The sequence below is a fragment of the Bubalus bubalis genome, chromosome 14 (genome assembly GCF_019923935.1).
Source record: "Bubalus bubalis isolate 160015118507 breed Murrah chromosome 14, NDDB_SH_1, whole genome shotgun sequence".
Classification (NCBI taxonomy): domain Eukaryota; kingdom Metazoa; phylum Chordata; class Mammalia; order Artiodactyla; family Bovidae; genus Bubalus; species Bubalus bubalis.
This window is the reverse complement of record NC_059170.1, coordinates 10343464-10355767: the sequence shown is the minus strand read 5'-3', so window position 1 is coordinate 10355767 and position 12304 is coordinate 10343464. Positions and strand designations below refer to the sequence as shown.

General features: G+C 43.0%; 1 protein-coding gene across 4 annotated transcripts in view; it reads left to right on the top strand.

The window, feature by feature from the left end:
• Positions 1-224: 224 nt before the first annotated feature.
• STK4 (serine/threonine kinase 4) overlaps positions 225-12304 on the top strand; it is a 91958-nt gene continuing 79878 nt past the window's right edge. For 2 of the 4 annotated variants that reach the window (XM_006059249.4, XM_025263410.3), the window contains exons 1-2: positions 405-538; positions 6213-6293. In XM_006059249.4, the coding sequence (XP_006059311.1) occupies positions 504-538; positions 6213-6293 (116 nt within the window). In that variant the 5' untranslated portion in view covers positions 405-503. The other 2 variants (XM_045162602.1, XM_025263409.3) reach the window with 2 other exon arrangements.

Here is a 12304-nt window from a genome sequence, read left to right as displayed (position 1 = left end):
CACCGAAGAACGGCAGAAAACCACAAATAGCTCCAGGGATACCTGCAGCAGCGCTTCCCAGCAACAGTGTAAACTTGGCTGGTTAAGAATTGACAGTTTTTTATTAAGCCGGTTCTTCGCAGGAAGTCTCAGTATTTGTGTCTGAGAAACGAGGTGGGCAAGGCCCGAGGCAGAGATGAGTTCTCGGGTCTCAGACCGAGTTTCTTGGGCGAAGTGTCGCAGAGAGACAAGGACACCAAAGCTCGAGACCTGTCTAAAACTTCCTCCCGGGAGGAGCCTCCACGCTTCCGCGGTACCGGGTCCGCGCCCTAGCGCACCACGTGACTGGTGTCAGCACCACGTGACCCGGGGCTAGCCCTCGCGGCCCCGCCCCGCTCCCGCGCAGCACGCGGCTTCCGGTAGGGGCGGAAAGCGGAAGTGTGGGAGGGTCTGCTGGGCGGGATCGAGGAGGTCCCGGGGGAGGATGGAGCAGTGAACGGGTCTGGGCGGCTGCCGGCAGCGCCATGGAGACGGTGCAGCTTAGGAACCCGCCGCGCCGGTGAGGGGCCGCTGGCTAAGAAGCGGGTGGAGGGAGGGAAAGACGGGGACTGGCGGAGGGGAGACCCGGGCGTGCGAGCCCCCTTGGAGGGGACGGACCTGCGGGGCGAAGTGATCCGGCTGAAGGGGCACCTGCTGAATGGGGGAACCTCTGGCCGGTGGGGGGGTCCGGCCACGGGGGATAAACGTGGGGCTGGTTAGAGAGATCGCTTGCCGAGGCGGACATCCTGGCGGAAGGTGGGGGACAGGTGGGGAGGGTAGCTGCTGGGGGGCTGGAGACAAGTTAGGAGAGCACCTGCTGAGGGAGGGGACCGCTGGGTGAAGCCTGTCCTAGAAGGGACTCACTGAGTTAGGATGCTGAAGCCAGATGAGGACCTACGAGGGCCGTCTGGCTAAGGGGTGGGTCGGGAACTAGCCGAGAGGAGAGCTGGGCAGACTTTTCTAAGGGAGGGAGTCCCACCAGAGGTGCAGTGGGGAGGGTCTGTTGAGGGGAGAAGCTTTGCTGCCTGAGGCCGGAGGTGTGCCGTACAAGGTGGACGGTCTAGTAAGAGAGGCTTCGTGCAGGGCAGCGATTTAGATGTTTTTGGTAGTGTCCCCTCTCTAGATGATGGCATCTTTCCTTTCTGATATCCAGGATCTTCCTAATCTTCCTCACTCCCACACTGGGAGGTAGACAGAGAAATAAGAGACTGTTTTCAAGATGGGCAAATTGAGGCCCAGAAGAGTTGAGAGACAGTCGTGTGTGTTTCCTTTTTTTTTGCTCTAGGTCTGGCTCACTGGACTCAGCCAGACTGTGCCCTTTTTTCAGGTCTCTATTGTTTTGTATCAGCTCCAAATCCTACTGCTCCCTGGAATTGTTTTAAGTCAAGATCAGGGGGAGTGGCTGATCCTAGATAGTCTGACCTCCTGAGTTGGTTGCAGTTGTATCAGTGATTTGCTCTGTGGACCCCCGGGGGTTTTCAATCACACTGCCACATCTGGAAAAAAATGGAGAGTACAGCTTGAGGTGCCATGAAGTTTGCTTCAATTTCACAGAGCCCTCTGACTTCCTGTAGCAGAATGAGCTCTAAAGTAGGAAGTGTTCAGTGTGTGGGAGTGCGGGGCAATGGAGAGGTGAAGGAAAGGGTTCCACAGCTGGGCCTGTGCCCTTGGCTTTTTTTGAAGTGCACAAACACTGCAGAAGGCAAATAGCTGGTTGGGATGGACTTGTAAGTCACCCTACTGTAGTGCGCCCAATCTGAAACACAGTGATTTTTGCATCCATCTAGCACTTACTGGGTGCCAGACGTTATTCTCGGGCTTCCCTGGTGGCTCAGAGGTTAAAGCGTCTGCCTCCAATGAGGTAGACCCGGGTTCGATCCCTGGGTTGGGAAGATCCCCTGGAGAAGGAAATGGTAACCCACTCCAGTATTCTTGCCTGGAGAATCCCATGGACGGAGAAGCCTGGTAGGCTACAGTCCACAGGGTCGCAAAGAGTCGGACACGACTGAGCGACTTCATCTTCACCTTCACCTTCAGATGTTATTCTCAGTGCTTTCCGTGTCTGTCATTGAACCATATGAATTTGCTGATATTTGACCATTTTTGATGTATAAAAATAGTAGTTTCACATGGTTCAGCTTAACTGTTGACTCGTTTGACCGTCACAACAATCTTATCACCTGTATCTCTGTTTTACAGGTGATGAAACTGAGGCCCAGAGAGGTTAGCGATTGGGCAGAAGTTGCACAGTTACTAAGTGACAGAGCTGGGATTTTAATCCAGGCAGTCTAGTCCAAAGTCCGTGCTCTCAGCTGTATCACTCGGATGCCTCTCTGGGAGTACCCTTGTTTCACAGGGCCTTGTGTATGTTAGCAGGTATTTGCTGTTGCACCATAGATCCAACTATAAATGGACACTGGTTATATTTCCTTCTGAAATATGTTCGTTCTTTCCTGGACGTGCTGGTTTAATTGAAGAGAGGATTAGGAATCTGAGTTTTGTTTCTGCTTTTACTTTATGCTGTACAATCTTGGGCAAAAAAGTAAACCGTTTTGGTTTTTGACACTCATTCCTGTGCCTTTTGGATTTTAAAAATTTTATTAAATGTGCAAGAGAAAAGTGTTGCAGGGTTGAATTCTTTTTTAATATTTGAATTTATTTTAATTGGAGGATAATTACAATATTGTGATGGTTTCTGCCATACATCAGTATGAATTTGCCACAGGTGTACATGTGTCCCCTCCATCCTGAACCCCTCTCCCATCTCCCTCTCCACCCTGTCCCCGCCACGTTGTCACAGAGCACCAGCTTTGGGTGCCCTGCTTCATCCATTATCTGTTTTACATGTGGTAATGTATGTTTCGATGATGCTGTTCTCTGAAATCATCCCATCCTCTGCAGGGTTGAATCCTTGAATGACAGGTGCTTTCCTGCTCATCATAGCTAGTGAACTGCCTTTCAGCCAGTTAACTTTATTACCTGTGATATTAGTTTGTTAGGACTGCCATTGTTGATCTCACAGATGGCATGAGTTAACAGAAATTTATTTTCTCACAGTTCTGGAGGCTAGAAGTCTGAGGTCTAGGCATCAGCAGGGTTGTTTCTTTCGAGGCCTCGGTCCTTGGCTTGCAGTTGGCTGCCCCCTTCCTGTGTCTTCACACGGCCCTCCCTCTATATCTATGTCCTCATCTCCTCTTACGAAGACACCAGTCATGTTGGATGAGGGCCCACCCATATGATGTCATTTTTACCTTAATTAGCTCTTTAAAGGCCCCATCTCTAAATACAGTCACATTCTGAGGTCTTGAGCATTAAGACTTTAACATGAGTTTGAGGAGGTTGGGGTGGGCACGTATATTTTATTTTCATTGAAAAGCTCCATCCATTTATCTTACATATTTGTTCTAACCCATAACGAATTCTGCATGGAAAGAGTATAGGTATATATAAATAAAATGGACCTTACAAAAGTTATAAGATGGGAGAAAGAGGTTTGGGAGCTAGCCAGACCAGTGAGTAATGACTTCATGAACACCCTTATTTGTGTTTGGAAAAGTACTGGTGTCTTTTCAGAGATTCAGATGGCATGTGTTTCTAATAAGGGAAAGCAATCCCAAGGTAGGAAATGCTCTTTGTGTTCCTGAGTTTGATATTTGTGTGTGACTAAGAGAATGACGATGCAGGAGACGAGGGTTTGATCCCTGGGTCGGGAAGATCCCCTGGAGAAGGAAATGGCCACCCACTCCAGTATTCTTGCCTGGAGAATCCCAAGGACAGAGGAGCCTGGCGGGCTACAGTCCATGGGTCTCAAAAGAGTTGGACACGACTTAGCAACTAAACAACAACCAACAACAAGAGAATAACGATGAAGTTGACGGTTTGCATAGGAGTTTTATGTTTTTTCACTTTCTGTTTAGTTTTTAGAAGTTTATGATTTTAAGAAGTGAGTTGCCGTTAGATACTAATAGTGTGGTGGAGTGTGTAGAGTGCATTTCTGGGATACTGACCATCCTCGCAGCTGACTTAGTGGAACATCCCCTGTTGTCTGGTCCTTGGAGGCTGTGTTGGCTAGGCCTGTTCAGTTATGAGCAAGCACTGAAACTACCGAGGACCTGGGGAAGTACAGTCGAAAGGGCTGAATCATCAGAGTTGGGCTGTTTGCTTAGAATGCTTCCATGAAGACTCATGTAGAAAACATCATTGAGTCCCTTGTCAAAAGATTTTCCATAGAATTGTCATTTGTTGATAGCACAGTAATACTTTCTCGGGGCGAACTTCTTCTTAATTTTGAAACCTCATGAAGAGTGCCGAGAAAGGTTTATGATTCTCATCATTGCATTCATTAGTCCATTTAGCAAATGTTCTTATAGACCACCTCTAGGTTCAGGCACCAGAGATAAGATCCTTTAAGCCCAAGGCAAACAAAACCCCACCTAGATTGTTTTAAAGGAGCATCTGAACACTCTTATAAAGTTTGTCTGTCGAAGTATTATCAGAGGCCTGCAGCTGTCTCATGGCAGTGGCCGTTTCCTTTGTTATGCCCTGGTCTCTAATAGTTGAAATAGTGAGTTTTGCTCTTTATAAACCACAAAGCCACCACTTCAAAGGAACACATCTGATCTTCCTTTACATAAGCTGTTTATAAAGCTTTATACTTGAGAAAAGAGGTATTGTCCATTGTTTATACAGTTATAAATCAATGCTTTACCCACTCCCGCCGCCCCCCCCCACCCCCATTGTGAGATGGTCATTCTGATTTCTGGGTTCATAGAAATTTCACTTCTGACATTGAAGTTTCACTTCAACCCTTTTTGTTTTGAACCTGGGAGTTTTTGTGATGTCATTGGAATTTAATTTTTAGGACCTTTTGATTTTCAAAGGTCAGTGTGGTTGTTTCTTTGGTTAGTTTTCAAGTCATGGCAATTATTGACCTAGAGCAGTTCTCCCTTTCTCTAGTCTTTGATATTTATGAAATCCTGTTAAGATTGTCTTCTTGAGATCAGCGTTTACTGGAAGATGCACTTGATGCGTTCAGGTGGGTGGGGTTTTTTTTGGCTTCTCTTACGGTTTTGCCATTTTCTCCAGGAAGGTACACATTTGTGTGCGCGTGTATTTTAGTTTATCTTTCCTCGTAAAAGCTGGTATTGTCCAGCTAGTTTAAACGTTTTTCTTTACAAAGAAATTCCCAGTGGACTGCTTCCATATTTCACCGCTTCCTGAGCTCTCCTTTCTTTGTTGTCCTTTGTAGTTTCAGGAAACCATGGTGTAGAACGCACACGGGCGCGCACACAAGTGCTCCTTAGCAGACGGCTCGTCTAAGACTGTGAATAATTTTCACAGTTCTCAGTTAAAAAAACACCCTATGCTTGATTTATAACCTCGTGTATTGATCATGGTTTGTCATAGAAAAATCTGAATTATCTGGAAGTTGTGTGCAAAATCTTTGATTTTGGGGAATAGGCAGGTACACAGTCACCCCAGGCGAATCTTGGTGAGACTTTGAAACTTCCAGCTGTCTGGTTATATTTTCACTTTTGATCACATTTAAGCATATACTCTCCACTTTCTGTTTCTGTGATACCTTATAGAATCCATGTATTTCAACAAAAATAAGTACCAAAGTCTTGCTAATGGAGAGCAAGATTCTTCTCCATCTTCGGTGGCCTCCAGTCTAAGACCATGTTTCAGTTCATTACTAAGCTTGCATTAAGCATCTTTTCTGAACAGAGAGTTATGTCATCTTAGTTGATGGAATCTCAAGATTTAAACGGATTCTAGCTAATACTTAAATCTACTCTACTGCATTTCAGCCTTACAAGGACTCATTTTCTGTCTAGATGCTCCAGTGATGGGAATCTAGGGACTCCTTAATTGCAGTCTAAACCATTTCAGAGCAGCTTTTAGTGTTAGAAAATTCGTATACCTGTGGAACTGAAGTCAGCCTCATGGTAGCTCTTAACCCTCCAGTACTGATTTTGTTCATGGAGGTGACCCGGGACACAAGTAACATTTCCACAGACCAGCCCTTCAGCTTCCCTTAAAGGCCTCTTAGCTTGCCTTTATTGGCATTTACCAGTGTAGACTTTGCAGAGAAATTCCTCAGATGCTAATTGTAAAATAAATAATGTGTTTTGTGTTCTCTCAAGTTGCTGGTAAGTACAATGTATTTTATGCTTACATTTCTTCGTTCACAGGCAGCTGAAAAAGTTGGATGAAGATAGTTTAACTAAACAACCGGAAGAAGTGTTTGATGTCTTAGAGAAACTTGGAGAAGGGTGAGTGCCCAGAAAAATGTAGGTGGACTAATAGGTCTCAGTCTTTTTCCTGCCCCAACACCAGCAGGATGTGAACCTTTCTCATGCAATAATTTGTAAAGCTAAGGAAAAGAAAGGAAAATATTGTATATCAGCCTGGCTCTGGGTGGGGTGGGAGGTAAATTTACAGCTTGAAATGCCCTTTCTCTCATCTCCTAATCACTTCGATAGACAGAGTTAGTGATTCCTGGTCTTTTCAGTACCATGGACATCTGTTGTTTTCTCTCATAAAATCTGTGGTATGCATGATTATATCTATTTAACAGATAACACTAATCAGTTTATACTTTGTTCAAGAAATTTTATTAATCAGACATACTTTAATTTTCTGTTTGTAGCCTCTGAGAGATATTCAGTAACTTGTTTCATTTTTTTTTTTTTTTTTTAAAGGAATTCAGCATTTTAGTTAGTGCCATTTTGGGAAATACAGAAAATAAATCAAGGACTGTCACTACCTTTACAACTTCCTAAGAGATCTAGGATCCCAGTTTGGGAACTGGAGGACTTCTTGAAACACAGATTTGTGAATGAGTTTATAGGATACAAGTAGAATGATATTTCATAATAGATAGTGACTGTCATTGGCTTTCATGATACAATAAAGGTTACATCATAATTTTTTATACTTTTGATATTTTTATATTTCTTTCTTTTTCTGTAATGACCAAGACATTAAAATATTAGACACCCTTTCCTAAGTTTTCGTTGTTCATTTTTGAATAGGTAATCAAGTCACATGATTCAAGATTTGAAAGGCATAAAAAATGGCCTGAGAAAAATCTGCCTCTTATCTATCTCAGCCTCCCAGAAGCAGCCAGTATAGCAGTTTTTTATGTATTTTTCAGAGGTAGTTTATGCATATATAAGCATGTACATGTGTGGGTGTGTGTTTGTGTATTATGTAAAGTCTCTTGGAAGTAATTCTGGTTCAAGAGAAGAGCTGAAATGTTAATTTATGAAAATGTCTATTGTCTAATTAGTGTTTGTTCTTTACAATCAGCTTTTACATGTCATAAGTTTACTTTGGAGTCAGTGTTATTTATGCCTAATATAGATAACAAATGCTAAACCCAATCCTGGATTACATGGAATAGGATTTCATGGATTACCTCCTTGTGAAAAACATTAGTCGTCATCTTTTTGTAAGTTGGAAAAATATTGTTTGGAATCAAGCAAGAAATCGAGCAGAGAAGGGAAGTAGAAGATGGCAGCAGCTGTGCTACTAAAAGACAAGAGCGCGATGCATCTGAACCTGCGAGGTGACTGGGCATCCTTAAAGGCGCGGCGACAGAGGATCCAGTCCCGCTATGACTTTTGCCTGCCGTTTTCACCTCTAGCTTGATATCCTCGCTATTTTCCTCCATGTAGTGAGTCCAAGGCCCTTAATCGAACCATGCTCACAGCTTATACTTAAAATAAGATCAAGAGTGGTAGGCATAATTGACTAGGTGTGTAACTGACTTGTTTTATGTTTAATCAAAGTGTGTTACAGTGGTAAGAACATAGACTCTGCAGGTTGATGAACATCTTGAAGCTTCACAAGCCTCAGCTATGAAGTGAGGATATTACCATCTCCCTCATAGGATTATGCTGAGTATTACATGAGATAATCAGACTAAAGTACGTAGTACAGTGCTTGTCACCTAGTAAGGGCACGGTAAATGGCAACTATTATTTTATTTTTAAATATATCAATTGAAGCATTTTTCAGATCTTATCTTGCCCAGTTAACGTTAAATCTTAAGTGTTAAAGTATATTTAGATGTTCTTATGGCTCAGACGGTAAAGCGTCTGCCTACAATGTGGGAGACCCGGGTTCAATCCCTGGGTTGGGAGGATCCCTTGGAGAAGGAAATGGCAACCCACTCCAGTATTCTTGCCTGGAAAATCCCATGGACGGAGGAGCCTGGTAGGCTACAGTCAGTCCATGGGGTCGCAAAGAGTTGGACACGACTGAGCAAATTCACTTTCACTTATATGTCTTGAAGGGAGCTCTGTTTGGCTGAATTGGGTTTGAGGAATGTCAAAAGAAAACTACAGACAGAGAGTGATCAGAAATATAATGTAAGGAGAAACTAAGCTAATTATGATTATTTTAAATTACATTTTAGATCTGTGGATGTCTTTAAGGACCTTGGAAATTTCCCTGTAAATCTATCACCAGAAAGAAAATAAAGAAAGCTTCAGATCTTCGCATGTTATCATTATATTGTTGTTTTAAATGTTACCACAAGTGCTTGGATTTCTGTCATCCTGACTGAATGAGCCTGAGCAAGCTTCATTTAATCAGCAGAATCCTGAAGGAAGACCTGAACTGCACTTCCTTCCTGAACACAAAAGACCATGCCATGGTTCTGGAAACTGAATGGGTTGTGAACTCTCATGGACTTGGGCCTTATGTAATGAGCTCTGGCTAAAGGAGTCTATCGGATTCCCAAGACTGCCGCCATTCTGTATTTTGAGGAAATTGTGGATCTGTGGCAGAGCAGGGCCAAAGCTCCAAACCAGAATGGATGGACAGCCCTCAGAAAGTGTTTTGAATTAGAGCTTTCACCTTTCTTCCTTCTATTGTATTTAAAGTTTTACCCATTGACTCATTTAAGTTTTTAACCAGGGGATAAGAGCAAAAACATTTTGCGCATAGTTTCGTAACTAGTGAGTGATATGGTTAAGACTGATACCTGGTTAATTTGGCCTCAGATAGTGTATAATTTCTCTTTCTCTGCATTGACCCTTGCCTTGCAGAGCTTGTGTGAAGCACCTCCTTTGTGATATTATTTGTTTTGTTCTCTGCCAGTTAAAATTCACTGAGTCACTGTCGTGTTTTTTTTTGTGTGTGTGGAGAGTCAGGTCTTGGACTTACCTTCAGCAAGGGGTTCTTGCTGAAGCCTTCTAAATTGTACTCTAAGTGCAGTCTGGAATTGTGAATCTTAATTGTTCATATGAGCTCTTGGAGTTTTCTTGGCTGTCAAGATAGCATAGTGAGGTGTGGAGGGTGTCTAGTCAAGATTTCTCAGTACATGCAGGAACCTCTCCTTTCCATTTCAAATATTTAAGAATAATGAATGTAAATTAGTTTTTTAAAATATAAGGATACATAGCCAGCTATAGACCAGGGATAGAAAAGATAGCTGTCATAGTAATAGGAGGGTAACGCATGCCATGTTGTTGTCGGGAGATTGGGCTTCCTGCAGAAAGTTTTTGTATCAGTTGCCTGTGGCCTGGGGAAAAAGAGGGACTATTCTGACCGTCGGAGAAGGCAATGGCACCCCACTCCAGTACTCTTGCCTGGAAAATCCATGGACAGAGGAGCCTGGTAGGCTGCAGTCCATGGGGTCGCTAACAGTCGGACACGCCTGAGCGACTTCACTTTCACTTTTCTCTTTCACGCACTGGAGAAGGAAATGGCAACCCACTCCAGTATTCTTGCCTGGAGAATCCCAGGGACAGCAGAGCTTGGTGGGCTGCGTCTTTGGGGTCACACAGAGTCGGACACGACTGAAGCGACTTAGCATAGCATCCATAGCATTCTGACCATAGGAACTGGGCCTGTAGTGTATTCAGGTATGGTGTCTTAAGGGCTGAAAACCCTAAATCCTAGTGCAAGAGCTAGTTTAAATTGTACAGCCTCGATAACTGAGCTAAGGGAATCATGAAACCATCATGATGTCATGAAATGCTCAAGAACAATGAGCACTGTATAGAAAAGAATCATTCAAAGTAAAATGAAACCCATATGAGGAAATCCAGTGCCATTATATAATCAACAGACGTAACAAGTAGGAAATTCCCACCCAAGGAAATAGAATTAATGGAGCAATCTGAAATGGAATTTCATGTTTGTTTACAATTTTCAAAAAGATAAAAGGAGGGAATAAAATCCTTAAAAGACAAACAGAAAATTATTAACATGAACAGCCCCATGAAAAAGAAACAGCTAAAGGGGCCTGACAATGAAAACTACAGTAATTGAAGTTCTAATGCCCAGTAAATTGCAAAAGCTGTCAACTGGACAAACTGAAAAGAGAATTTGTGAGTTGAAAGCTAGAAATGAGACTGATCACAAAATGCAGGACAGAAATGCAGTGTTGGAAACTAGGGAGACAGCATGGATTGACAAGGTCCACTCTAGGTCCAATAGGAACTCTAGAAGAAAGTTGGAAGAGACAGGAAATAAAGAGATACTACTAAGAAATTTCCAGACTTGAAGAAAGACATATGCCTTCAGATTGAAGAAGTTTATGAAGTGCTGAATAAATCGACTTCTAGTTATAGTAAAATTACAGAATGTGAAGGATAAAGAGGCAGTCTTAAAAACTACGGGAGAGATTGCCCAAGATTACCCACGAAAAATGATAACCCGATGAGAATTGACTTCTCTACAACAATAGAAGCTGATAAACTACAGTACAAGTGCTGAGAGAAAGCTGTTGTCAAAGAAGATTTCTATATCCAGCAAAACTCATTCCAAAGTGAAGATGAAATAAAGAACCTTTTTACACATATGGAACCTAGGGCAGTGGTCCCCAGCAGTTTTGGCACCAAGGACCAGTTTCATATAAGATGGTTTTTCCAGGGACTGGGAGTGAGGGGAATGGTTTTAGAATGATTCAAGCATATTGAATTTATTATTCACTTTACTTCTAATCTGTGGCAATCTCAGGCTATTCTGCCTTGACTTTAGGTTAGGATTTGTGCTCCCGTGAGAATCTAATGCCACTGCTGATCTGATAGGAAGCAAAGCTCAGGTGGTCATGCGCGCAGTGGGGAGCGGCTGCAAATACAGATGGAGCTTCACTCACTCACTTGCCCTCTACCAGTCACCTCCTGCTGTGCAACCTGGTTCCTAACAGGGAGTTGGGGACCCCTGACCCACGGTATCAAGAATAAATTTGGATGAAAGTTACAGACTACCCAACTAATAGTGGCTAACCAGTAATAACTAGCAAAAAAATCTGGGGGTGAAAGATTCCAGAATGGCTAAGTGTTTGATAATGATTTAGCATTTATGTAAGTCTCACAGTCTCAAGATGGCCACTTTAGAAGCAGGAAAGGAAGTGGCAGGAGAAAATGGGCCACCTTGTTTGCTTCTTTTTTTATCAGGGAAGAAAGTCTTCCCCAGGGACCCTTCTAGAGAATTCCTCTCAGATTTCACTGGTCTGTGTACTAGGTCTTAGACTTACTGCTACTTCAGTCACTGGCAGAAAGGGATCAGAATCCTGGGACTGGCTTGGACCACCAGCCGTTATCTCCTGGGACCAAGCATTTGGTCACAAAGATTTGCTCACAAATCTTGGGGTTATCTTATTAAGGAAGATAAGGCAAGGCATGTTTCCCGTGGATCTTAGTTCCCTGACTAGGGATCGAACCTGCATCCCCTGCATGGGAAGACACAGTCATAACCACTGGCCCACCAAGGAAGTCCCCCTTTCTTTTTTTCATTATACTTTTGTGGTTATTCGGAACTGGCTAAAACCCTCCTTTTTCTTGATTGGAGGGACCAGAGTAAGGTAGCAGTTTTTTTGTTTTGTTTTTTTGGTAGCAGTTTCTTTTGTCTTGTGCATAAGATACATGATGGCAGCTTTTTCCAATGGCCAAGGAAGAAGAGGCAGTGGTTGGATCTTCCACACATGGTCAGTGGTTGTCTTTCCCTTGCAAAAAATAAGTTTTAGGCAACATTTAAATATCATTATATTAGTTTTGCCAATGAAAGAGTCTGATGGAATGGAAATTTTTTATGTGCTTTGCATAGACATTAAAAAAAAACTTTTGTGTGACTTTCACATTGAAACAGTCCTTGAGTAGCATTTTGTTAGCTAGAGCACTCAGCTACTTTGATGTATTAGGTGCACTGCTATTTTGATCTTTCTTTTCACCAAGGGAGTATGAAGAAACAGGTGTGTTTGGAAACTATGAAAGACAATTTGCTCATTATTTCACTGACAGCCATCCAGGATTTAAGTGAAAATATA